Consider the following 26,143-nt stretch of genomic DNA (forward strand, 5'->3'; position numbering starts at 1 on the left):
TTCTGCTCCTCACTCTGTCTCTGGTGAATCCTCTCACCACCCCTGCACCTCTGGCCTATACCCCAGTTCTATATGCATAAATAGATAAATCTTTTAAAAAAGAGATAATTAAGATAAAAGACGCATTATTTTAGGCAAAGAACAAAAAAATCTGACCTGAATAATATTGACCCAATTTTCACATTTATTATATAACATGAATCTGTATTTTGTAGTCACTGTCCTTTCATATGTAAACAGAAAAAACAGAAATTCATTATATACAACCATGTTTCCACTTTAGAAAAAAATCTAGTCAAGTAAAACTGATCCTTGGCTACAAGTCTTACAGTTTAAATTGCTACTTAATAAAACTAACAATTTTTATGTCCCCTCCTCATGCCAACTTCAGTTCACGCCTTCAGAACCTGATCTATGATATCACCTGAGGCCTTTCTCTTTATCTTCAACCTTTGGCTTGAACCTTTGGCATGTAACATAAACACACCATCATGATACTGCACTTAACACTATTTCAAACTCTATTCCAGGACTTGGAATCTCTTGACCTCAGGCACATCTGCCAAGTGGTCCTACATTCAGTCTCTTCATTGTGATTAATCCCCAGCAAATGTCAGCTCAGTCTTGTAGAGGAACCACATTGCTTCAAATAACTTTCAAAGCTTTTTATACTAAAATAAATTGATGTTCTTGCATGATGTCTGCTTTTTGCACTACACAGCTACATAGTAGAGTATGGTTTTCTGGTTGTATAATTTGGGATTCTTGGAACTCTACTATGCAATTTCCCTCAGCAATAAAATTACTTCAAATATATTCATGCAATTCCTGTCTTCCTTGCTTTGCTGCTTTTCTAAAAATAAATACGATTTTAATGTAAGGATTTCAATACAGTAATCACTGGCATCCAACACAGCCTTTGAGATCCCACTTACAGTACTTTGATAATATCCAGATGTGGAACAAGTGTTAATTGTTTTTTTAATTTTGATAAAGCTACATCCTGATTTTTATACCTGGATTACCAATTTAAACCCCTTAGGACAATGTAGAAGACTTCTATTTTTTCTATGTATCCCAACATTTTTATCCAAGTTTTTGATGATAAACCTTTTAACAACTCTGTGATAGTATGTCAAGGTAGTTTTGATTTTCATCCTTAATGATTCATTATATTGAGAACATTTTCTGTACTCATCAATCTGTAGTTAATACAATATGTTTTGTATATAATATTTGATAAGGGGTTAGATTTTCTATGAAGAGCCTTTACCATACAAAACAAAATAGCAATAAAGGGGCATGGGGAAAACTTTGAGAGGTAACATATGTTTATGGCTTTGATGGTGAATATGGTCTCAAGTTATATATTTATCTGCAACTATATCAGGTAATAATACAAAATAAATGTATTTTTTCATATCTAACTCACAGTTCAACAGAGTGTATGCTAAGTGAAAGAGCCAGAAGGAGCAAAAGAAATACCAGGTGATGCCACTTCTTTGTGGAACACAGAAAAGCAATCAAGGGTTAAAGACAAATTATAAAACCATTCCTTAAAAACTGATCATAGGCATTAGCTGTCCAAGAGGGGAAGAAGAAGCAGTGGAGGGGGAGGTCATAATGGACTATGGCTGTGGACTGTGGGTACAATGGATAAGTTAGGTCAATAAAACTTGACCACTTACTTTATGTCAAGCAGTGTTTTCATCAGTATTGTATAGTAAATTTTAAAAATAAATATACTGGTTTTCACTAAATGAATTTGATTAAAGCTCAAGTAGATAATGTTTCTACAATTCCTTGGAAAACATTAATCAACATGCAAATATTAATACTAAACTTGACCTACAATCATTTTTTTTTCTGGAAAATCTTATAAGTTGGATGTTGCCAAATCACCCTTTTCTCTTACAGGAGCCACTACATTCTATAATGTGCTTACCTATGAGTTATAAGAATTCATCTGCAAATTTAGTAAACACTTAATGCCATTAATATTATGTGCCTAGTACTGTACTGTACAGGAAGATACCATCAAAAACTGTTATGTCACATTTTATACCAATTCAATGTAGTAGAGTTTTGTAAAAAATATTGAAGAGAGGCCCTCCCTGGTGGCGCAGCGGGTTAAAGCACAGCACTTAGAAGCTAAAGCCACTATCGCATGAGTTCGATCCCGCCTGCCCCGGAGGTGACCACATGGCACAGCAGACCTCTCCTGACCCGCCCGCTGCTCCCCTCAGCAGTGTACTTCGTTGATCTGCCTGTTCTGCTCCCCACTCTGTCTCTGGTGAATCCTCTCACCCTCCACATCTCTGGCCTGTACCCCAGTTCTGTATGAATAAATAAATAAATCTTTAAAAAAATATATTGAAGAGTACAAATGAAGAAGTTATACCTTTCTTCAAAATACCTTTCACATTCAAAATAATGATTCCTGAAATGCTGTTTTTAATTCAAACTTGTAAGTACAGAGCTACTATGTCAATGCTAATCTCTCCTTTATCCTTCCTGCTTGCCTTAGCACTCACATTTCCTCATACCATGTCACTTAGCCAGAATCAGAGGGCTGAAGATAACAGGATGAGAGAGTACTCCCCAAGGTGTATTTTCCCAGTGGTATGTGGACACACTACCAAGTTTCCCTCAAAATTCTCCATTCATAGGAATAAAAGAGTGACCTCTTATGCCCAGTGTATACAATAGAGAAGGGAGGGCAGTTTCTCCTCCCTTTCTAAGGACCAAGTCAAACGTTTGTATTCTCAGGTCAATAATAGAACCTGTTTTCTCTATACATGGTTCCCATCTTATAATACTTTGACTTGTTACATTTTAATTTTCAGTAGAGTGAGATTATAGCACATCCAGTGTTAAGAGAGAGAGTGTTTCAGCTTTTCTCTGTCTATGCCTCAGGGAGACTCAGACTTTACCCATGATCCCAGAGCTTTATCCTCCTCACTATAAAGTCCATGACCACAGTAACTCAGAACTTGCTCTCTGCTGACAAAGACAGAAATCTTCCCTCTCCAGGCACTCAGGTAAAGTAGAGAAAGGTGTCAGTAGGCTGACTTTCTGCTTTGTTAACTTTGTACAAGTCACCATGTGAGCTTACAGAAAAGCCTGACATTATTTTCACCCTAGCCTCAGGGATCATTAGAGCACATGGGTATCTGATCCCTACTAGTTCATAGTTAAATATGCTGCATCTTTCTCAGATGAAGTGAAATTCAGGGAGATGGGCAGCTCAATAGAATCACCAATGCTAGCATAAATCATTATATGAATGCTTATTTCACAGTCTTAACACCCGAAAGTAAGTTTTACCAACTATTTTTTTACAGCTTGACTGAAAAATAACATTATCATAAGGAACATTGCTCTTGTTTTATGTTTTCCTTGAGTATTTTTAATAATGCATACTTCTTTAAAAATTATATTTTAATTTAATTCCACATGATTATTGATATTTATAACATTAACACTGACATGTGCAGAGAGTAAATATCCATCTATACATTTCAACGTATCTTAAAACCTCTTTTATTCTCAAACCAGCATCTATTCTTCACATGCCTTCAACAGACATAAATTTTCTTTTAATCACTTACGTTTAAAAAAGTGTACACTCAATACAATGGAAAAATGATTTTACAGTCTGTAACATGCATTATTCTCTAAGGATATTATGATACATGAAAATAGTCACAACGTACAAATATTTATGATTCCACTCTCATGTGTCACTTAGAGTAATCAAGCTCAAAGAGTGGGAGTAGAGGGTGGTAACCAGGGTTTCAGGAAAGGGGACAAAGGAACTCACTGTTAACAAATGTACATTTTTATTTTACAAGATGAAAATATGAACCTGGGTGTAGGAGATTATTGCTGAACATTATGAATGTATTTACTACCAATAATATATACATTTAATATTGCTCAGAATGGTGTATTAAACCACAATTTTAAAAGAACGGAGAAACAAAATTAAAAAGAAGGAGCCACTTGGTGAATTCCATGATCTTTTCAAAAGCTAATTACTATCATATTCTATATTTAATCACCTAATATTTAAAAAAAAATTTGTGTAACAATTTCTACCATTTAATATTTTTATTTAGCCACTATTTAATTTCAGTTTATAAATATGTATATTCTTGTAAGAATTTCCCATTTTCTAACAGTCCATTAACCTAACATTTTCCTTTTCTAACATCTTACTTCTCTTCTTCTTAGCAGTTTCCAGAATAACACACACTTTACCCCAACTACTTATTTTTCATTCATCCCTCAAATGTGTAAGATTTCAACTTTGATCAATAGACACTAAAATCCCTTTTTGGGGCATTAAATACTCTCATCTGTATTTTAATTTTTACCTTTGGCCTATGTGAGTAATCAAATGATTCGACACTGTCATTCACATAACACACAGTTAAAACAAGAGATCATGACACCATGATCTCTTGTTTTAACGGTATATGTAAAGTTATCTAGTCTCATCTTGCTTTAGTGCATATAGTCCTTTTCAAAAACTTCTATAGACTTACACCTTTGTTTTTACTTGTAAATATGCCCTTTGAAGTTGTTCACCCAGAGTGTTTCATTGAAGAGGCACCTAACCAGTGATAGATCTACCACCTAGAAATTTATGCCTGGAGATTCACACCTACATGTGTACTGCAGATATGGATATATTGGGTGGATTCTTTTATTTATTTCATACACAACATATTCTAAGTTGATGAATTACTTTTTGAAACTGATTCCTTATTCATAGAACCTCATGATACCTCGTTAGAGCTTAAATTTGCATAACTTAGTAAATAATTGTCATCAAAATGTAAAAAATCAATAGAAATATTTCTGAAGAGTTGGAGCACAGAAATTCATTTATTTTCTAAAAATTCTTAATAATTATTTCATATGAATATTAGAATGAATGATCCAGAGTTTTCTAAGTGAGAGAGCATATGCCCACAAATGTAGACACTCTCTAAACAAAAGAAAGTAAATCAACATATTTTGAACTACTTCATTATTATTATTATTATTATTATTATTATTATTATTATTACTATTAGCAGGTGTGAGCATTGTGAGGACAAATGCCACAAATCCAAGACAACATGGAGATCCTTAGTAACTTGACATCTACATTGCCAACCTTCTTGTTGACCGGCATTCCTGGCTTGGAGTCTGTCCATGGCTGGATCTCCATTCCTTTCTGTTGTCTTTATGCCATTGCCCTTACTGGAAACAGCATGATCCTGTTTGTCATCATTACCCAGCAGAGCCTGCATGAGCCCATGTACTATTTCCTCTCCATGCTGTCTGCCACTGACCTGGGCCTGACTGTGTCTACAATGTCAACAACCTTAGCTGTCCTCTGGTTTGATGCAAGAGAAATCAGTCTATATTCCTGCATGATCCAGATGTTTTTTCTTCATGGATTTGCTTTCATGGAATCTGCAGTGCTAATGATCATGGCCTTTGACCGTTATGTGGCGATCTGTAACCCCCTCAGGTATACTACTATCCTCACTAACTCCAGAATCATTCAAATGTGCCTAATAATCAGTGCACGCACTGTATTATTATCAATGATTGGACTCTTGCTCCTTAAGCGTGTCTCTTTCTGCAAAATGAAACTCCTTTCCCATTCCTATTGCTACCATCCAGATGTGATTAAATTAGCATGCTCAGATACATGGACCAACAGTATCTTTGGATTAATTGTTCTCCTCTTGACCATGGGAGTAGATACACCAAGTATTGTTATTTCTTATATCCTGATCATTCGCTCTGTTCTCAGGATTGCCTCTGCTGAAGAACGACACAAGGCCTTTAGCACCTGTTTCTCCCATATTGGGGCAGTTTCTATTTTTTACATCCCTCTGATAAGCCTGTCATTGGTTCATCGTTATGCTCATTCAGCCCCTAAAGTGGCACATTCAGTAATGTCCAACATATACCTGCATTTGCCCCCCATGATTAACCCCATCATCTATAGCATAAAAACAAAACAGATTCGCAAAGCTATACTCAGTATTCTTCTTGCAAATAAACAGTAATGGTTAAATTGGAGAAAAACCTAATGAAAGTGACTTCCACTATAATAAACCATCCATTATAGTTGACTGCCTATAAATAAATTTTTCAACTCAAAATGTTGATAAAGACAATGAGGTTTGAGACGTCATAAGCTTTTTCTAAAATAGTTACCTTTGGCTTCTGTTAAAATCCATGAACCTTTCCAAGCAAACAAATATGTCAAGACCCCCATATTATTCATAAATTTTCAGAGGATACAAAAGTCATGAAGGACTAATTATGTTTATTAAAACAATATTGTACCAGAGATAAAATTCATGATGCATAGACTATAAACAGTTATATATAGGTAGACCTAAATTTTGGTTCTTGAAAAAGAACTCATAATAACTAATCAATTCGAGTTAGGAAGAAGCTCAAAATCAGTTGCATAAAATGGTACCGTAATTTATCAAAAAATAAAGATGAAAAATTGATGAATGTCACATCAATTTGATTTCAGATAAAAAGGTGTTAATAGATAGGGAAGACATTTTGTAACTGGGTGGTCCCCAGGAAAAGGGAAGTTCCAGTTCCTGCACCACCTTAGAAGGGTAGAGCTAAGCAGGGAAAGAACCTGCAGCAAGAAGTAAGGAGACCTGGAGGAAGCACTTGTGAAAAAGTAGCACTTAGTCTTAGACTGGTTGAAACAGATGTGGATGAAAAACCTGTGGGGAGGTTAACAGTAACAGCTTTTATTTTGACTTTATTCTTTCTGTCCCAGATATAGTAGCCCCCTTCTGGCCCTTTCCATGGGTCCCCACCAGGAGGTGCTTTAAACCTATGGCAGGCTTGCAAGCCTCAGTGACCCTTATTTGACTGGGCATTTACCCATAAGTGACTGGGTCATTTCAGGTGTTTGATTTAGAAACTTTATTCTTCCCTTTTCTGTATTACACACTAATTGTATTAAAGTTCCTTTCCATTAGTGTTCTTACACACTAGAGTATGATTTGTCTTGATGAAGCAGATGGCAGAATCAATTATTAAATGCAAGGTTTGGGGATTCTGAGGTGCCCTACCTACCCTGCCCTGTAACAATTTCATGCATTACTCAAATACAGGGGGCAAAGCACATTGAATCAGCAGATACAAGATTCTGGCAACCATAAGATGCAATGCTTCATTTCTTAACTCTGTGTTCAAATTCATCACAAATTAAAGTAGATTGTATTATGAATATTGGCAAGACTAAATATAAGGACCCTTACCCTTCTCAGAAAGGTCCTTGAAAGGCACACCAGTGCCTAGGGGTCTTATCTTTGGTTTTGTGAGCAGCAATTGAAATTATTGATAAATCATACTTTATTCATTCAGAAAGTTTTAAGTATAATGTGTGAAATAATAACATAGCTTAAAAATTATAAAAAAGTGTGCATTGTCATACTTCAGAGTACAGAATTATTAATTTATATTGCCACGTGAGTTTAAATATTTACAAATGTAAATGGAGCAAAAGATACTTTAGGAATCACCTCTGTGGGAGTATGTAAACAATGTGTCACTATTAAACATTTACAGCAGAATACTCTCCTTAGAACTATAGTCAATGGCTCTATCAAACACTATAATGAAGGTATAGAAAAATCCAAAGCATTCTTTCATTTTTTCCTTCTCCATTTTCTATCCATGTGATAACATGTGTGATACTTTCATGTAAACTTAGATTATAAGATTTGCATCCATTACATATAAATAACTTTATGTATATGTAATGGATTGAACAATGCTATTTTGTAATAAATTAAGTTTTAGTTTAGGAATTTTGCTGTACTTCCCAATTTCTGTATGTGGGGAATCTTGTTGTGGTTATTTTATGCCTGTTAGCTCTTTAGAGTTATAGAAAGAGAGAACTGATAAGAATATTAACATTGAAGTATATTTACGTTTAGTACAAAGAGGGCTAAATTACAAATTTGCTCCTAGTTGAACCTAAAGCAAAGATTCTAAATACCTTTGGAGTCCTCTGATAGAATCAGGCTAGAGAAAAATGTGATTAGAATCAAAGAAAAGTCCATGACATATTTGGGAATCTTTTTATGGCACCTGTAAAAATAAGATAATTTTACTTAGTTCGGTTGTATTGATGATCTAGAAGATATCTAAGAAGTATCTACATACACATGCATGCATTGTAAGTCCAAGCACATTAGTTGGTATAATTTATTAGTGAACAGATGAGAGCTTGGCATGGTACATACAGCAGATACAAGACAAATTGAACAAATTCAAGTTGTAGATATAGTTCTAGAGCCCACAAGACCACCATTAAGAAGACTAAAAAAGATGGTGGAGTCTTAAGGATCTGGGTAGCTCCTTCCATAGTTCACAGTAGAGATAAAAGAGAGTGACTAGAAAGGCGAGAAGGCTATCTAGATGCAAAGGGTGCCTCTCTATCACATGATTGCCAATTCTTTCATTAATGTAATTCTGTTTTGCTTTTGCCATTTCTCTCTCTGATCTGTCTATCCAGTGTATTGTTTTCTGATTTATTTATGATAAAAGTGAATTAAAACGTTTCCTCAGAAGGAAGCTTCAAGTTTAGGTCTCAGCATTGAAGAGAAAAAAATGTTCTACTCTATGAACCAGGCCTCAAAACAGGCTTGCATAAACACCACTTCTCAGCTGTAGCGTTTTAACTTCAATTTAGTCAATTTTAACGTGCTATTTCCCACATTAAAATACCACAAACCACCCTCTTTTCTTATGCTCTACTTTGTGCTTATAGATTTACTGCCTTTATGAATTATCTTTCACCAGTTATTAAAATGACTGAAGAGAGTATTGGGGAAGAATAGATTAGGTAAGGACAGGAGATTCCCCCAAGGGCGTGTTCCCTGAGAGGGCCCAGAGGACACATATTTTCCAGTGTTCTTAGGAATGAGCTGCAAAGATACTGGAATCATGAGAAGTTGAAGAGAAGTTCTCCTCCTGATCAGGTTAACTTAGGATTGTGGTTACCAAGTCAGGACTGTGATATCCATGCATAAGATGCAACTTGACCCAATGGAAACCAGACATCAGTGGGTACTCATGAGCAACCAAGGGTCTGCAGGATCGTAAGAATCCAGGTCTAAAGGGTAACATGAGAGATTAACATTAAAATAGTTGTGGAGATGATGGAGTATGGCACCCCACTGTGTCCCAGAATTGGTCTGCCTTGTTCTACCATGTTTAGTCATGCTCTGGATGTAGCTCATGGGAAATGTGGCCTCCACCTAATGCAATGATAAATTTAAGAGCTCAAAAGTTAGGACCATTATTCTCCATAATCTCAGCTGTGAAAAGAACATGTTAATTACCAGCACATCTAGCAAATTGAAAATAAAAGCTGTAGGGCAACAGAAGGAGGAGTGAGAAAACCAAAGACAGGGAAGCCAGAGAGGGTTTAGGCTCAGGAGAAGTTTAACGTTGGCCATTTTCCCTGCTTCACTGGTCACCCTTGAAGATCCAGATACTTGGGAAATGGAACATCCGGGATAAAGGTATATGAAATATTTAGTCCTTCATATTCAGCTTTATGTAACTCAGAAAACATTTTTAAATGTAATCTAAACACCCACATGACAGAAAGCTTGATTAGTCTGCTCAAGTCTGGTATCTGAGTCTTTACCAATCAATCGGGTTCATGTGTTTTCACTCGCATAAGGGACCTGCCTTTGCATGTGGAGCTGTTTCAAGAAGTGGGAAATGACACAGCACCACTTTAACATTCTTTATCCAACAGAGTGCATTTGGAAAATTTGATGTCTAATATTTTTTAAAGCAATGATTACATTGCTAGGGATTTCATGATTGACTAAACAGAAGAATATCTTCATTTTTAAAGTTTCTCTTGGAGGACTTCCAAGTGGTTCAAGGGGTTAAAGTGCAGCACTATGAAGCTATTGACAGTCACTGGAGCATGAGTTAGAACCCCAGCCCCGGAGGTGATCTACATGGTGCAGCAAACCTCTCCTGACCCACCCACTGCTCCCCTCAGCAGTGTATTTCAGTAGGTCTTTCTGTTCTGCTCCCCACTCTGTCCTTGGTGAATCCACTCACCACTGCACCTCTGTACCCAGTTCTCGTATGCACAAATAAATAAATATTTGAAAAAAAAATTAGGTAAAAGTTTTTCTTTTATTAAAAAACTGTTCAGTGTCAAAGTCCAAGGATTACAAAGCACAGGAGATAACAGAAGAGCTACAAAAATTACAAAGTCAAACATGTATTAGCAGTGATATTTTTCTTCAATCTAGAGAAGAGATTCAGGCATTTTGAAGCAAAAATTAAGAAGTAATTAAGATAAAATTATTTCAGGCAAACAATACAAAAAAATCCCACCAGCATAATTTTGACCCAATTTTCATGTTTATTATATTCTATAAATCTATATTCTGTAGTCATTGTGCTTTGATATGTCAGTCACACAGAACAGAAATCCATCATACACAGTTATTTTTCACAAACCTTAAATATCCAGTGCTGCTGTATTCATCAATGAATACTTGTCAACATCTACATGCAAAGAAATAGAGTAAAATGCTCTTAAGGACACATACTTCTAGAAAGGCATTTATTATGTCTTTCACAACCCTATCAGTACCTCAAAGTTAGACAATCCAAACCATATTTACCATATGTTTTAACAATCTGATCATTCTATTGATGAGTGAGATTTTTTCTTATGATGAAGTAAAGTGATTTTAGCTTTCTTTTTAGAAAAATAGGCAACCATACCTCAGAGACATTGTGTAGAGGAGAAGAGAAAAGGAACAGGACAGGGGTGGGAAGAACATAAGCTACTACAGTGATGGCTCCCGGGTGAATTGGTGGCAGAAATTTCACCAGAAAAGCATGCATTGTACAAAAATGAAGGTTGATATAATGAATATATAAAAAAATAATAAATAAATAAATAAAAATAAAAAACTTACCAAGTGAAACTAACCCCTGGCTACAAGTCATTTATTTTACACTGATATTTAATCAAAACTAACAATTTTTCTGTCCCTTTGTGATGCCACCTTTCCTTCAGCCTTACAGACCTGCCTGTGATATGACCACTGACCTTTCCCTGTATCTTCAACATTGAAGCTCCTAACATGTGATGTAAACACCCCTTTTTTGATACTGAACCTTACACTCCTTCTCATTTCCAAAACCACTATTCTGTAACTTCAGGATCTCCTTTGACTCTAAGTACAATCCATCAGGTGGTCCCAACTTCAGTCTGTTAGTGTGATTAATCTCCAAGCAACTATCAGATGAATCTGATAAAATAAACACATTGCTTAAAACAACTTTCAGTAGTTTTGCTTGCTGTCCAAATTGTAAATAAATTCTACCAACCAAGAAAAAAAAATCATGTTCTTTGTACATTTCTCTAACATTTCAGGCTACCTAGCTTGTTACTCTGTTCTGCAAATAAAGAAACCAATAGCCCCTGGTTTCTGTTTTTTTGTGCTACACAGCTAATAGCAGAGCAAGGTTATCTGGTTCTATAAGGCAGGATTCCTGGAACTCCATTGTATTATTTCTCTCAGCAATGGAAATACTTCAATTCTACCCCTGTAATTCCTGATGAGTTTCTTATTCCCACAGTCTTGGCAATTTTCTAAAAATAAACACATTTTTAATGGAAGGATTTCTATGCAGTATTCACTGAGCCCCAACAATCACTTTGAGATCCCAATTACAATACCTTTGATATGTACAGATGTGGAGTATGTACTAATTTTTTAATTTTGAGAAATTTATGTTCTGGTTTCTATACTTGGCTTATTAATTAAACTCCTTAGAACCATGTAGAAGAATTCCTTTTCCTCCATCCCTCCCAAAACATTTAAAATTTTTATTAATAGCAGGAATTTTAACAATTGTAAGATAACATCTCATTGTGGTTTCAATTTTTCATTGCCCTAATGATTGGTGATATTGAGCAACTTTTCATTTACCCATTGGTCTATAACTAAAAATAACATATTCTGTAAGTAAGATTTAATACAGCTTAGATCTTAAATCTTAGATGTGCCAAATGCTTTTTTAAAAAAAATATTTTATTTATTTATGCATACAGAACTGGGGTACAGACCAGAGGTGCAGGGGCGGCGAGAGGATTCACCAGAGACAGTGGGGAACAGAATAGGAAAATTGACTAAGTACGCTGCTGAGGGAAGCAGCTGGTGAGACAGAAGTCTGTCAGCCTTATGGATCAGCTCCTGGGCAAGGATCAAACTGGCACTGAAGTGGCCATGCTTGGCTTTCTTCGCAGTGCAGCACTCCAACCCACTGTGCCACCAAGGAGGGCCCGTCAAGTGTTTTTTACTACGCAAAACAAAATAATGATAAAGGATAGCGGGGGATACTTTTGGAGATGACAAATTATGTTTATGACTGATGATGGTGATGGTCTCGGGTTGTACACTCCTCCCCAAATTTATCAGGCAATATATACTAAACAAATAAAACTTTGTATAGGTAACTCACATTTTAACAGAGTAGGATTGTGCTAAGTGAAATAACCAGGAGAAAGACAAATACCAGGTTTATCACTTATGTGTGGAGTAGAGAGAAAGCAAACAAAGGGTCAAAGACACATTGTAAAAACATAGCTTGAAAACTGATCATAGACCCAAGGCATCCAGAGGGGAGACAAAACCAGAGGGCAAGCATTAGGTGGGGAGAGTCTGTGGACTGTGGCTGTGGACTGTGGGTGCTTTAGTTTTGGGAGAGCCACAATGACCACATATAAGAGGAAAAATCTTACATTGTCAAAATATTAATATATAAAACAATGGCAATTTATGAAAAAATTAAAAATTTTCTGAGCAAATTCTACTATCTCAAGTTGAGAAATGAACCATCCTCTTTGTTTCCTCTATAAAATGTATTGACTGCTGCTAGCAGATGGTTGAACACTCACAGCTCACTCTCTAATGACCAAGTTCTCACTATTCTCAACAAATGAACTGTGACTACTTATAATTTCCTTAGTCATCATCATTACTATCATGGAAATTATATCTTTTGTTGAAAATGTGTTTTTTGAAAAGTATATAACATGGAATTCCAATTTGCAGACTATATTAGAAGACCCTAATCCATCCAAAATAATGCTGACTAAATCTCATATGAGACATCTAGGTGCAAAGAAATTCTTTAATTTGTATTTAATTTTTTTATGAATCAAGTATTTAAACAAATTTTAAGTAATTAATCTTAAAATCGACCGAATAGATTTGATTAAATGATTTCTTTGTTTATATTATTCTCATTTCAAGACAATGAAATATATTGTCAAGATAAAGTAATTCAATAAAACAATTGAGGGCCTCCTTGGTGGCTTAGGAGCTAAAGACAGCACTATCGAGCTGTTCCGGTTACTGCAGAACAAGTTCAAAGTTCAGTCCACAGCAGGCCAGGGAGATGACCCATAATGGACAGCAGACAGACCTTTCCCATCTTGCCTGTTGCTCCCCTCAGTGGTGTATTTCAATATATCTGCCTGTTTTGCTCTCCACTCTCTCTTTGATGAATCCCCTCACCTCCCATGCCTCTGGCTTTTACCCCAGTTCTTGTATACATAAATAAATAAATCTTTTTTAAAAATTTAAAAACCAACTACTAATTTCATGTCAAGCAATGTGTTCATCAGTACATGTAGGGTAAATTTAAATTAAGTTTATTTTTTCCTGGAATATTTTAACTAAAGCTAAGGTAAATAAAATACCTTAAATTTGGAAAACATTAAGCACTATATAGATATTGATATAAGACTTTAGACCCAAACTATTTTTTCTGGAAATAATTTCCATGTGAATTGGTCTGCTACCAAATCATCCTTCTTCTGTTGAAGGCACTACCCCCCATGTAGCCATTTGACTCTATAATATGCTTGCCTCTCAGTTGTAGGAAGAATTTGCAAATTTTAACAAATATTTCATGATATAGGTATTATTTGTACACCTAGTACCATGCTGTTATGTAGGGACTACTCTTTGCTGGCCTTAGCATTCACATTTTCATGCCATTTAACTAAGCCAAATCAGACAGAGTACAACAGAATGACAGAAATCTCCACGGTGTGTTTTTTTATTTGGTAAATGAATACATCACCAAGTTTCCTTAAAAAATTTCTCCATTCACAAGAGTAAATGTGTGAACTCTTATTCCCATTCTAAGTAAGAGTGAGGGAAGTTTCTCTTTCCCTTTCTAAGGACCAAGTCAAATAGTTGTGTTCTCAGATCAATAACAGAATACTTTGACTTGTTACATTTTAATTTTCAGTAGTGTGAGTTATAGCACATTTAAGGTTTAGAAAGAGGTGTTTCAGCTTTTCTCTGTCTAGGCCTCAGGGAGATTCAGACTTTACCCATGATCCCAGAGCTTTATCCTCCTCACTATGAAGTCCAAGACCACAGCACAGTAAGTCAGAACTTGCTTTCTTCTGACAAAGACAGAAGCCTCCCCTCCCTAGGCACTCATGTAAGAAAGGTAAGAAAGGTGCTCATTGGGCTGGCTTCCTGCTTTATTAGCCTTGCATCAAGTCACCAGGTGGGCTTACAGAAAGCCTGACAACACTATTTTCACCCTAGCCTCTGGGACTCGAGAGCTCACGGGTATCTGATCCCTACCAGTTCATGGTAAAATAAACTGAACTTTCTCGGATTGAGAAAGTTCATACACAACATATTCCAAATTGATGGATTAATACTTTAATAACATTATGGTTTAATATAGTAGTTTATTTTTACATCATTTTGTAACTTTTTCCATCTCGTGGGCTTCCCACCACCAATTCACCCATGATCCATGTGCCATCACCATAGTCCCATGCACTTTCCCCACCCCCCATTTTTTATCCCATTCCACACCCCTGTAAAATGTCTCTGGCATATAGTTCATTATTATTATTTTCTCCCCTGGTCCTTTATACTCCTGCTATGAGTTAAAACATCTGGTATTTTTCCTTTCTTTCTGGCTTACTTCACTAAGCATGATCCCTTGATGGATTAATTTTTTTAACTAATTTTCTATTCCTAGAATCTTAAGATATAATGAAGCTTGAAATTACATTAACATAGAAAATATACAAAAGATGTGTAAAATAAAATAAAATGACAGTTTCCTATAATTCATTATTTTAAAGGTTGTATATAGTATAAATATCCATGAATATGAATGTAGAATAGTGTTAAGTGTTTGATTTAGACTTTCCTCAATGAGAAAGCACTTAACCATAAATTTGGATAGCTCTTCTAAACAAGAGAAAATGTGTCTTACATATTTGTGCATGATGTGAGCATTGTGAGGACAAATGCCACAAATCCAAGACAACATGGAGATCCTTAGTAACTTGACATTTATATTGCCAACCTTCTTGTTGACTGGCATCCTTGCTTAGAGTCTGTCCATGGCTGGATCTCCATTCCCTTCTGTTGTCTTTACGCCATTGCCCTTACAGGGAACAGCATGATCCTGTTTGCCATCATTACCCAGCAGAGCCTGCATGAGCCCATGTACTATTTCCTCTCCATGCTGTCCACCACTGACCTGGGCCTGACTGTGTCTACAATGTCAACAACCTTAACTGTCCTCTGGTTTGATGCAAGAGAAATCAATCTATATTCCTGCATGATCCAGATGTTTTTTCTTCATGGATTTGCTTTCCTGGAATCTGGAGTGCTGTTGGCCATGGCCTTTGACCGTTATGTGGCAATCCATAACCCCCTCAGGTGCACTACCATTCTCTGACACCAGAATTATCCATATGAGTCTTTTAATGACTGTACGCTTTGTGGTATTAATAATACCACTACTTTTGCCACTTAAATCCCTTTCTTTCTGTAAATTGAACATCCTTTCCCACTCCTACTGCTACCATCCAGATGTGATTAAATTAGCATGCTCAGATGCTCTGGCCAACAATATCTATGGATTAATTGATCTCATCCTGACCACAGGGGTAAATACACCATGCACTGTGCTGTCTTATGTCATGATCATTCACTCTGTTCTCAGCATTGCTTCCCCTGGACACAAGGCCTTTAGCACCTGTGTCTCCCACACTGGGGCAGTTGCTACTTTCTACATCTTCATGCTCATTCAGCCCCCAAAGTGGTCCATTTAATGATGGCCAATATATACCTTCTATTACTCCCAGTACTTAACCCTAGTATCTATCGTGTAAAACCAAAACAGATTCGCAAAACTATATTCAGTTTACTCCTTAAAAAATAAATCAAGGCCCTCCTTGGTGGTACAACAGGTTATAGCGCAGCACTGCAAGCTAACCACAGTTGCTTCAGTGCAAGTTTTATCCCCGGCCTGGAGGTGACCCACATGGTGCAGCAGACCTCTCCTGACCCACCCACTGCTCCTCTCAGCAGTGTACTTCATCCATCTGCCTGTTCTTCTCCCCACTCTGTCTCTGATGAATCTTCTCATCGCCCCTGAACCTCTGGTCTGTACCCCAGTTCTGTTTGCATAAATAAATAAAGTTTTGGGGTTTTGTTTTTTTTTAAGATTTATTTATTCGTGCGTACAGAACTGGGATACAGGCCAGAGACTCAGGGGTGGTGAAAGACTTCACCAGAGACAGAGTGGGGAGCAAAACAAGCAGATTGACGAAGTACACTGCTGAGGGGAGCAGCGGGCGGGTCAAGAGAGGTCTCCCACACCATGTGGTCACCTCTGGGGCAGGCGGGAATCAAACTCATGCGGAAGTGGTTTCAGCTTCTTAGTGCAGTGCTTTAACCTGCTGCGCCACCAGGGAGGGCCAAATAAAACTTTTTTAAAAAGTAAATTGATGTGATTAAACTTGTGAAAATCCTGATATAATTGATTTTCACTTACAAAAGCAAACATGGTAAGTCAATGCTTATCAGTTTTTTCTAATATTTTCATTTATTCAATAAAATACTTCTAAGCATTTTTTGTTTCAATCATAAAATGTAAATATGATATACCATATGAATTTTATTTTTTCAGTAAAGGAATCATGCAAACAATTCTTTCTAATAATTAAGAAATATTCTAAAAATTGACATTATTCACTATATGCACTGTTAAGAATTTTTGATACCTACTACAATTTTACTCAAACAGTTCAATGAATTAGATATTGTTATAGTTTTAGAAATGAAGAAGTGAGGCCTAGGAACATTTAGACTATCTAAAGGACAGACATCCAACCTAGATCGGGGTCAAAATTTAAACCAGGTTTTCTTTATCTCAGAAACCATGGTTTTCACTAATCATTGTATACTAGTTCAGAAATATCTAGAAAAATGTATTCATGTTCAAATGTCATTCCTTAAAATTTTGTATTGTATCCTTAGAACATATTCCTCATTCTTGACTATAACAGAAATGCAGAAATAGATATATCCTAGCATCTAAGTCATGGACTAGTATCCACTACTGAATATCCAATAGAAAAGTTTCAAGGATTAAGAACACTTATTAATTCATTATCAAATAGGGACTTGAAGAACTAGAAAGGATTGTGAAGAACATAAGAAAATTTGCGGCAGCAGGTCAAAATCTTTTGTTTTTGCAAAATGACTTTTTTGGTATGCTTCAACGAAAGAGCTCCTATGCAGAAAAATCACATATAAGCTTCTTCGTAACGTTTTAAAGATTTCACAAAGGTCATGTAGGCCCCACAATCATGCTCTTAACTAGTCAATGAACCAAGATGAAGAATTCATGATGCTCTGATTATTAAAAGTTATACACAGCTAATCCCTAAAATGTGACTCATGGTAACTATAAATGTAAGAGGTAGGCAGAGTTAAAACTCAGTCACATAAAAGTAGATAACTTTTGAGCAAAATTGCAATGGGAATGTGATAGAAGTTGTAAATTTTATTGCAACTGAAAAGCGATATTGGGGGGAGGGGTTGGTGGAGAGGGAAAAACAAAGAGGGAAGGATAGTCTATGATGGTAGAATATGGGTGAGCTGGTGATGGGTGTACTATGGTGGTAACAATTGAGGGGTGTACCCCAATATTATCTAAGTTAAAAATCAGTAATTGATTAATTTGAAAAAAAACATGATCTTTGGTAGGAAAGATACTTCATGTATCCCACAAACACTGGAGGCAGAATTGTGCTGAATCCAGCTCACACAGGTTTGCAAGGAATGTTAGTATATATATGTTCTCAATTTTATTTTCAGTATGTCATATAGTACCTTCAAATTCAGCATTTATACCAGGAACATTTGCACCACTGAAAAGAAGAGGTCTTTTTTACTCCCAGATGCATATGTTAAAGAGAGTTGTTTCAGCACTTCAAGGCCTATCAGCTATATTTTCCTATGTATTGTGTATGCCCAAATGTTTCACTTATGTACATATCTTGTGATCTCTGTCTTTACTTTCTCTTCAAATGATCCTCCCAGAATAATATAAGCACATCAATATATGATTAAAAAAAATCTAATGTTTCCATTGGGATGGATTGAGTTGAACTTCTCAGCATTGAAGCAAAATGCTTAGCACATCTACTTCATTATCTAAGTTCCCAAAATCATCATCGCTTTTCAGATTCAACAGGTTAAATTCAAGTTGAATCATACTACGTCCTCCTCTATAACACAACATCACTTCCTCTCTTGCTCTTCACCGATATTGTATTTATAGTTCCACTGCTTTTATGAACTATATTTAATCATTAGAACAATGGCTGTGTAAAGTAGGCTTACAGGGCTGGATAGATTATATCAGACCAGGAGATCCACCCAAGGATGCACTCCATGAAAAAGCACCCCGGTTCTGTATGCATAAATAAATAAATCTTTTAAAAAAGAATATGCACCTGAGTAATTCTTGGTCAACAAAGAAATCAATGGAAAATAAAAGTTACCAGGCCCTCCCTGGTGAACCAACAGGTTAAAGCACAACACTGTGGAGCTATCACAGCCACTATAGCACCAGTTCGATCCCCAGCCAGGGAGGTGACCCACATGGTGTGGCAGACCTCTCCTGTCTTGCCCACTGCTCCCCTCAGCAGTGTAATTCATCTGTCTACCTGTTCTGCTCCCCACTCTATCTCTGGTGAATCCTCTCACTGCCGCTGCTCCTCTGGCCTGTACCCCAGTTCTGTATGCATAAATGAATAAATCTTTTTTTAAAAAAATTTAGCCAGAGAACAACTGAAACAATGAAACAAGCTCTCAGAGTTGATGTGATGCAGCAATAGTGATATTGAGAGAAGTTCATAGCAATGAACCCACACTAAGCAACAATGTCTCAAAAAAAAATCTAACCAAAAATTAGAAGCAAAAATAAAAATTTGAGTGGAAATAAATGAAATAACAAAACATGATGCAGAAGATCAGTGATTTTTTTTTAAGATTTTATTTATACATACAGAAATGGGGTACAGGCCAGAGGTGTAGGGACAGTCAGAGGATTCACCAGAAATAGGGAGAGCCCCAGAAGATCAGTGATTTTAATAAAGAATTAATAAAATTATCAAGCCCCTGGCTAAGCTCACTAAGACAAAAAGAAAACCCTAATAAATAGAATCAGAAATGAACGAAGCCAAGTTACAATAGAAATTACAGAGATATAAAAAAAAATCACAAGAAAATGTATTAAATCCTTATAAGAACAGCAGAGTCTGTGATACTCGAATCACAGCCAGATTTTGCATTTCCAACTGTCATAGCTCAGTATATTGATAGTGCTATTAAGTTAGGTGGTACCAAGGTCACAGCTTTTCTATTCAAAACCCGGTTCCCCACCCCAAAACCCACCAGTCTATGGCTGAGGTATCTCCCAAGGAAAGCAGACCAAAGTGACTTTCATTTCTCTCATCCAGATAGTTAACAGAAAATAACCACATGTATATATGGGCACATATACACATTTATCCTTAGAGTAGTAAAATATTAAATCCAGAATATTTTTGGAAATATTCACACATGAAAGCTACAACTTTTACCATACCTTAGGAGACCTTCCCCTATGCTCAGAAATAATGTCAGGGTGGGGGGTGTCAAGAGAGAATAAAGCTGGTGACATCTTCATCTGCTAGGGTATACCAAGATCAAAGTCTGATTTCTTAATCAACTCTTATCCTTAGACCCATGGAAACATAAAAGTTATCCTCTTCATTTAGAAAGAAGATGTGCAAATAAGATAAACCTTTAATAGATAATACAGAGAAATATATAGAGATCCTCTCAATATATGGGAAAAGCTCAGTGTCAGCTAATTATGTGGAAAGAGATGGGAAGAGAGACACAGTTGATATGAATACCTACAGTAACCAAAGGACCCTATAAAGCAGTAAGTACATCTCTTTCATGTGGTCGGAAATGCAAAACAGAGCATTTTTCTTTTACTGTGGATGAGATCTCCTAGTGTATCCCAGAATGCTCCACCACTAAAACTGATGTGGCAGGCCTCTGCATTTTTACAGCCACCCTCAATGAATTGCTAGTCATTTCTTGTCAGTACCATAGGATTTATGTGTTTTCATCCTTTCACCAATATAGTGTGCTGGCTTGGTGCTCTCTGAAATGGCCTACTGTTCCTGGTCTCTTCAGACTATCTTATGACTGTACCCCAGAGAGACAACATGGTGCCAAGACCCGAACCTCTTCTTAGGGGTGCCTTGTATGTGGATAGTATGCCTCGGGGAGTCTGAGAAGGACCCTTCATGGGACTGGGACTCAGACCTCTGGAAAGATACCCACTGATACCTGGTTTCTTCTGAAAAAGTATGATGAGATTTTGCTGAAAGTATGGGGGGGAGGGGAATTAGAAGCTAAACCAATGTCACTGAAACTGTTGTGTGACATTGGAAGGAATGGCAAGCAATCAGATTTTTCCTTCCAGTAGCTTCTCCAGAATCCTTCTAACATCTTCCAATTTACAGAACAGAGTAGGAAACCAACTGGCAAGTGATGACAGTACACGATACTCTGCATTTGTGTCAACAGCCGAGTACCCAGAATGATGGTTTTGGTGCTGAGAGATGCTAGTTTCAAAGCCAGCACAGCAGATAATGTACATGCAACATAATCAAGACTGGTATGACCTTGAGAAGGATTTCTTAGATGCTCCATGGGAACTATTGAGGTTGAATAGACTAGAATAAAGTAAAGAAATGGATTTGAGAGAAAGCATGTCCAGGGCCATGAGTCCTGCTTTTCTGATATTTATCAAATATATGTCATAAGTGTAAATATTTTTAATCTCTCTGAATAGCATTTTATTCATTTGTGCAATGACCAGTACTAGAAAAATCCAATTGCTAGTCCAAAATATAATCCAATTGAAATCTAGAGAAATTTCATATCTTTAAACTAGAAGTCAGGCTCTCCCTGGTGGCGCAGTGGATTAAGAAGCTAAGGCCACTTCAGCATGAGTGCAATCCCTGCCTTGGAGGTGATCCACATGGCTCAGCAGACCTCTCCTGACCCACCTGCTGCTCCCCTCAGCAGTGTACTTCATCTATCTGCCTGTTCTGCTCTCCACTCTGTCTCTGGTGAATCCTCTCACTGTCCTTGCACCTCTGGCCTGTACCCCAGTTCTGTAAGCATAAATAAATAAATCTTTAAACTAAAAGTCACCTAGTTCTTTGCTGCACCAAAATGGAGAACTTTTAACATAGCCCTGCGTATCTGTTTGGTCTTCACACTGTAGATTATGGGGTTCATCACTGGGGGGATTAGCAGGTAGGCATTGGCAATCAGGGTATGGACATAGGGTGGGGCCCACTTCCCAAATCTGTGAACAAAGGACAGACTGATCAATGGAATATAGAAAATAGCAACAGCCCCAATGTGGGAGATGCATGTGCTGAAGGCTTTCTTCCTCTCTGCTGGGGATGCAATGCTGAGGACAGTTTTGATGATCAAAACATAAGAAAGGAAAATGAAGATCCAGTCCACGCCAGCAGTGCTGATCAAGGCAGTCAACCCAAATATACTGTTGATCCGGGTGTCTGTGCAAGAGAGCTTCATCACATCTGGGTGGAAACAGTAGGAATGATGTAGCACACGGCTACGACAGAATGATAGGCGTTTGAGGAGTAACTGTAAAGGTATTAGTATCAATGTCCCCCTGGTGACTATTGCTACTCCAATTTGTGCTATTTTAAATTCCGTTAAGATAGAGGAATATCTAAGAGGATTAGAAATGGCCACAAAACGATCAAAAGCCATGGCCAGTAGCACTGATGATTCCATGACAGTGAAAAGTTGAATGAAAAACATCTGTGACAAGCAAGCATTAAAGCTGATCTCCCTGGCATTGAACCAGAATATTCCCAACATGGTGACCAGAGTAGATATGGACAAGCAGAGGTCAGTTGTGGACAGCATGGACAGGAAATAATACATGGGTTCGTGGAGGCTCGGCTGGGTGATAATGGCAAAGAGAATCAAGCTGTTTCCTGAAAGAGCAGTTATATAGAGAAAACAGAAGGGAATGGAGATCCAGCTGTGAAATTCCTCCAGCCCAGGAACTCCAGTCAGCAGGAAAATGATGGAAGTAGATGATGTGGTGTTCTGAAAATTTGACATGTTGAACTCACACTGCAGAATCTTAAGTCCTTCAGTGATAACCTCTTTTCATTTGTTTTGAATTCAATATGAATGTAATTATTTCACAGGCAAGCATTTACAAAATTTAATGTTATATAACGGAAAGGGTTCAGCTCAATGGTTGAGATCACCTCAAACAAAGGAACAGAAAATAAGAGATGAATAATGGCATGATGATACAAAATCAGCACATGAATGTATAGAACTGTGTCCCTCTTATGTAAGTTCACAGGTCTGCCAAGCGATGTGCTGGGAATTATTCCATCACTTCTAGAATAAATACTTACAGAAATGTGTCAAGGAATTTAATGAATTGTTAGATAGTTAAGAAATGAGATATGTAGATATTCTCATACAGAAAAATGAATTAGAGCTTCAGGAGGCCCCAAAAGATTCTCTAAGTATAAGCAATCAAGACAATTACAAACAAAATTATTTGAGTACACAGATCTATAATGTTAGTGTTATGAGAATTTGATGTAATTAAATTTTAGCCATGCCAAGTCAGTGTTTTAAGATTGAGTATTCTAGACGTGGATAAGGTTCAAATACAGGCTAAAGCATGATCAACTAAGTTACCACAGGATGTTACTAAACTGCACTGGAAGTCTTCTATATCTAAAATAATAATAATATACATGTCCCATAAGATTACACTAAGGGATTAAATTAAAGTATGTGGGAAACTTGACTAATAAAGACATTCAGGAATTATTTAGGTCTGATTTGGGTAAAACATATTCACTAATATCGTTTTCATGTGGCTCCTTCTTCTTCCACAGCTATAATTTTCAGAACCTTTTCCCACCCTTTCTTGCTTCAGAAGTATTGCTGCTTTCCAGAGATGACTCTACACCCTAGCATCTCAGTCAAGTGGCTTAAAGCACAGCACTGCAAGCTAGCCACCACCGCATCTGTAAAAGCTCAATCGCCAGCCCCAGAGGTGATCCACATGGTGCAGCAGACTTCTCCTGTCTCACTTACTGCTCCCCTCAGCAGTGTACTTTGTTGACCTGCCGGTTCTGCTCCCTACTCTGCCTCTGATGAATCCTCTCACCACCCCTGCATTTCTGGCCTGTTCTATATGTATAAATAAACAAATCTTTAAAAAAAGAAAAAAAGATGTCACTAAAGTGTGAGACAAAGTGAAATGTGTTGTCCTATCAGAGATTCTGCATGGATTTATTATAAGGGTGAGGAACATGGACATTCCTAACCACTGAGAAGGTTGAATTCATCAATGTCTTTCTGTCTAGTAAATAACCCCAAATTCTGTATCTTCCTTTTTCTTTCTTTAATTTTCATTCCTTTTCATTGTCATAAATATAAACACCTCAAATTCTTCTTCTCCCTAAACACAGTACAAAAATAAAACAAAAAAGGAACCAAGAACCCCACCTTATCAAGCCTTATCAAGCTTGCTTCCTTGTATTCCTTCCCTTCATCACCTTAGGTGTTAAGTCTCAGCACTATGATGCTGTCCACAGCCACTGCAGCCTGAGTTCCACTCCCTGGCCAGGGAGCTGACCCACATGATGCAGCAGACTTCCCTCTGTTCCCCTCAGCAGTGTATTCAGTCAATCTACCTGTTCTGCTGTTCTCCGTCTCTGGTGAATCCTCTCACCACTACACACACCTCTGGCCTGTACCCCAGTTCTTGTATGCATAAATAAACAAATCTTTTTTAAAAAAATAAAAATAATATGTGGCACAAGTAACCACGAAACTCACAGCTGCAAAGGCATGCTGAAAACTTGTTCTAAGCAGCAAGAGTGTGCTCTACAAAACAAAGGAGCCTTATCATTTAGAATATTATGTCCTCAGAATACAGAATTCAGGAAAGAGCTTTCTACACTTTTCCTGAGAGCTTTATTAACTGATTGCATTTAATAAAATCTCCCTTGTTTTTAAAGAAACCAATGTGTGCACAAAGACTGGTACTTTCCCTAAATGCAGTCATTTTACTTACGAAGTATGGAGATGGCCTTTCCTGCCCTGTGTGCCAGAAAGGGGTGGAGGAGCAGGAGAAGGTTTCCTCTCAGGGGCTGGTGGCTTATTTAAGGAGCCATGACTCAAGCTATGTGAAATCTCCTGATCAGGAAATTGAGTGTTTTTTATGGTCCCCAGAGCATGAAGCTTCCAAAGGAAGTTTCCCTGGGTCTCCTTTCCACTCCATTTCATTACATTTACTTGCATCATCTCCATGAAGGGCCCAGTATTATGGTTCCTTGACCTTGTGTCCTGGTAAAATATTGTTACAAGTAAATTTGTATGCCCAATGATGGAAGATAAAGATTAAGAATAGGTTATATAGTCACACTATGAATACTACTCACATCAAGAAAACGTAAAATGCTGGCTTTTACGGCAAAATTATGTGGCAAGTTAGCGAAGTAAATTACGTGAAGTGAAGGAAGTCAGAATGGCAAAGACAAATACTGAACATTTACATAGTGGACAAACTGACCAGGTAAAATGTTTACAAAAACCAGCATACATTAATAAATGAAACAAGATTGCTGCAATTAAGAAGAAGAGAAGGGAGGAAGGGTAGGGGATACAAAAGATGGTGATATGTAGAAAAATTTAATAGAAGAAAGAGTATTAATTTGCGAGTAAAATTTCCAAAACAAAGTACCTTCTAAATGCACATAGTTACTCCCAGTCCCCTCATCATCTCCACACTCAGATGAAATTATCTCCACACATCATCTCCACACTCAGCCAGCCTCCAACCTCACTTGGGTGACTAATGCATAGTTATAAGAAACCTCTCCATCTCTAGAGGGAAAAAATCATTAATTCTTTCATAAAATGCATTGCATGTCTATCCTATCCTATTCTAGAATTTTGCATGGGTAATATAAAGAAGAAAACAATTACTTCCATCCAAATTCTCAAAACCCAGTGAAGGAACAGAAAACTCAATGATCAATAAAAGACATGTTGATGATGAGAACCTAAAAGAACATGTATTTTATTTTGCAGGAGGCCCTGCAGCAGCAAATGCAGGAGAGCAAAGCACAGGAAAGACAGCAGCAAGGAATAAAGTCAGCATACCTGGAACTATGGGTGCAAGTAGCGGAGCAAGGGCCACCTAAAGCTAAACGACAGGCACTCCCTGGTGGTGCAATGGGTTAGGACGCAGCTCTGCAAGCTGGCCACAGCTGCTTCAGTGACAGTTGGATCCCCAGCCCCATCCGTAATCCACGTGGCGCAGCAGACCTCTCCTGACCCACCCGCTGCTCCCCTCAGCAGTGTGCCTCATCAATATGCCTGTTCTGCTCCCCTCTCTGTCTCTGGTGAATCCTCTCACCACCCCTGCATCTCTGGTTTGTAGCCCCAATTCTGTATGAATAAATAAATCTTTAAAAACTTGGCCCTTCCTGGTGGCGCAGCGGGTTAAAGCACAGCATTGAAAAGCTAAAACCACATCCACATGAGTTCGATTCCCGCCTGCCCCGGAGGAGCCCACATGGCGTGGCAGACCTCTCCTGACC

At 37.4% G+C, this 26,143-nt stretch overlaps 2 protein-coding genes and 1 pseudogene across 2 annotated transcripts; 2 read left to right on the forward strand and 1 right to left on the reverse strand.

The window, feature by feature from the left end:
- The first annotated feature begins 5,108 nt into the window (after nucleotides 1-5,108).
- Nucleotides 5,109-6,074, forward strand: LOC101628309 (olfactory receptor 51F1-like). The gene has a single exon (XM_004683674.1). The coding sequence runs from the start codon at nucleotides 5,109-5,111 to the stop codon at nucleotides 6,072-6,074; it is 966 nt and encodes a 321-aa protein (XP_004683731.1).
- A 9,320-nt stretch (nucleotides 6,075-15,394) lies between these two features.
- On the forward strand, nucleotides 15,395-16,317 carry LOC101628544 (annotated as a pseudogene).
- Nucleotides 16,318-21,668: 5,351 nt separating this feature from the next.
- LOC101628779 (olfactory receptor 51F2-like) lies at nucleotides 21,669-22,622 on the reverse strand. The gene has a single exon (XM_004683675.1). It carries the CDS (start codon nucleotides 22,620-22,622, stop codon nucleotides 21,669-21,671), a length of 954 nt encoding a protein of 317 aa, XP_004683732.1.
- Between the last annotated feature and the right edge of the window lie 3,521 nt (nucleotides 22,623-26,143).

This window comes from Condylura cristata, unplaced genomic scaffold (genome assembly GCF_000260355.1).
Source record: "Condylura cristata isolate star-nosed mole 26May11 unplaced genomic scaffold, ConCri1.0 scaffold00015, whole genome shotgun sequence".
NCBI classification, from domain to species: Eukaryota; Metazoa; Chordata; class Mammalia; order Eulipotyphla; family Talpidae; genus Condylura; species Condylura cristata.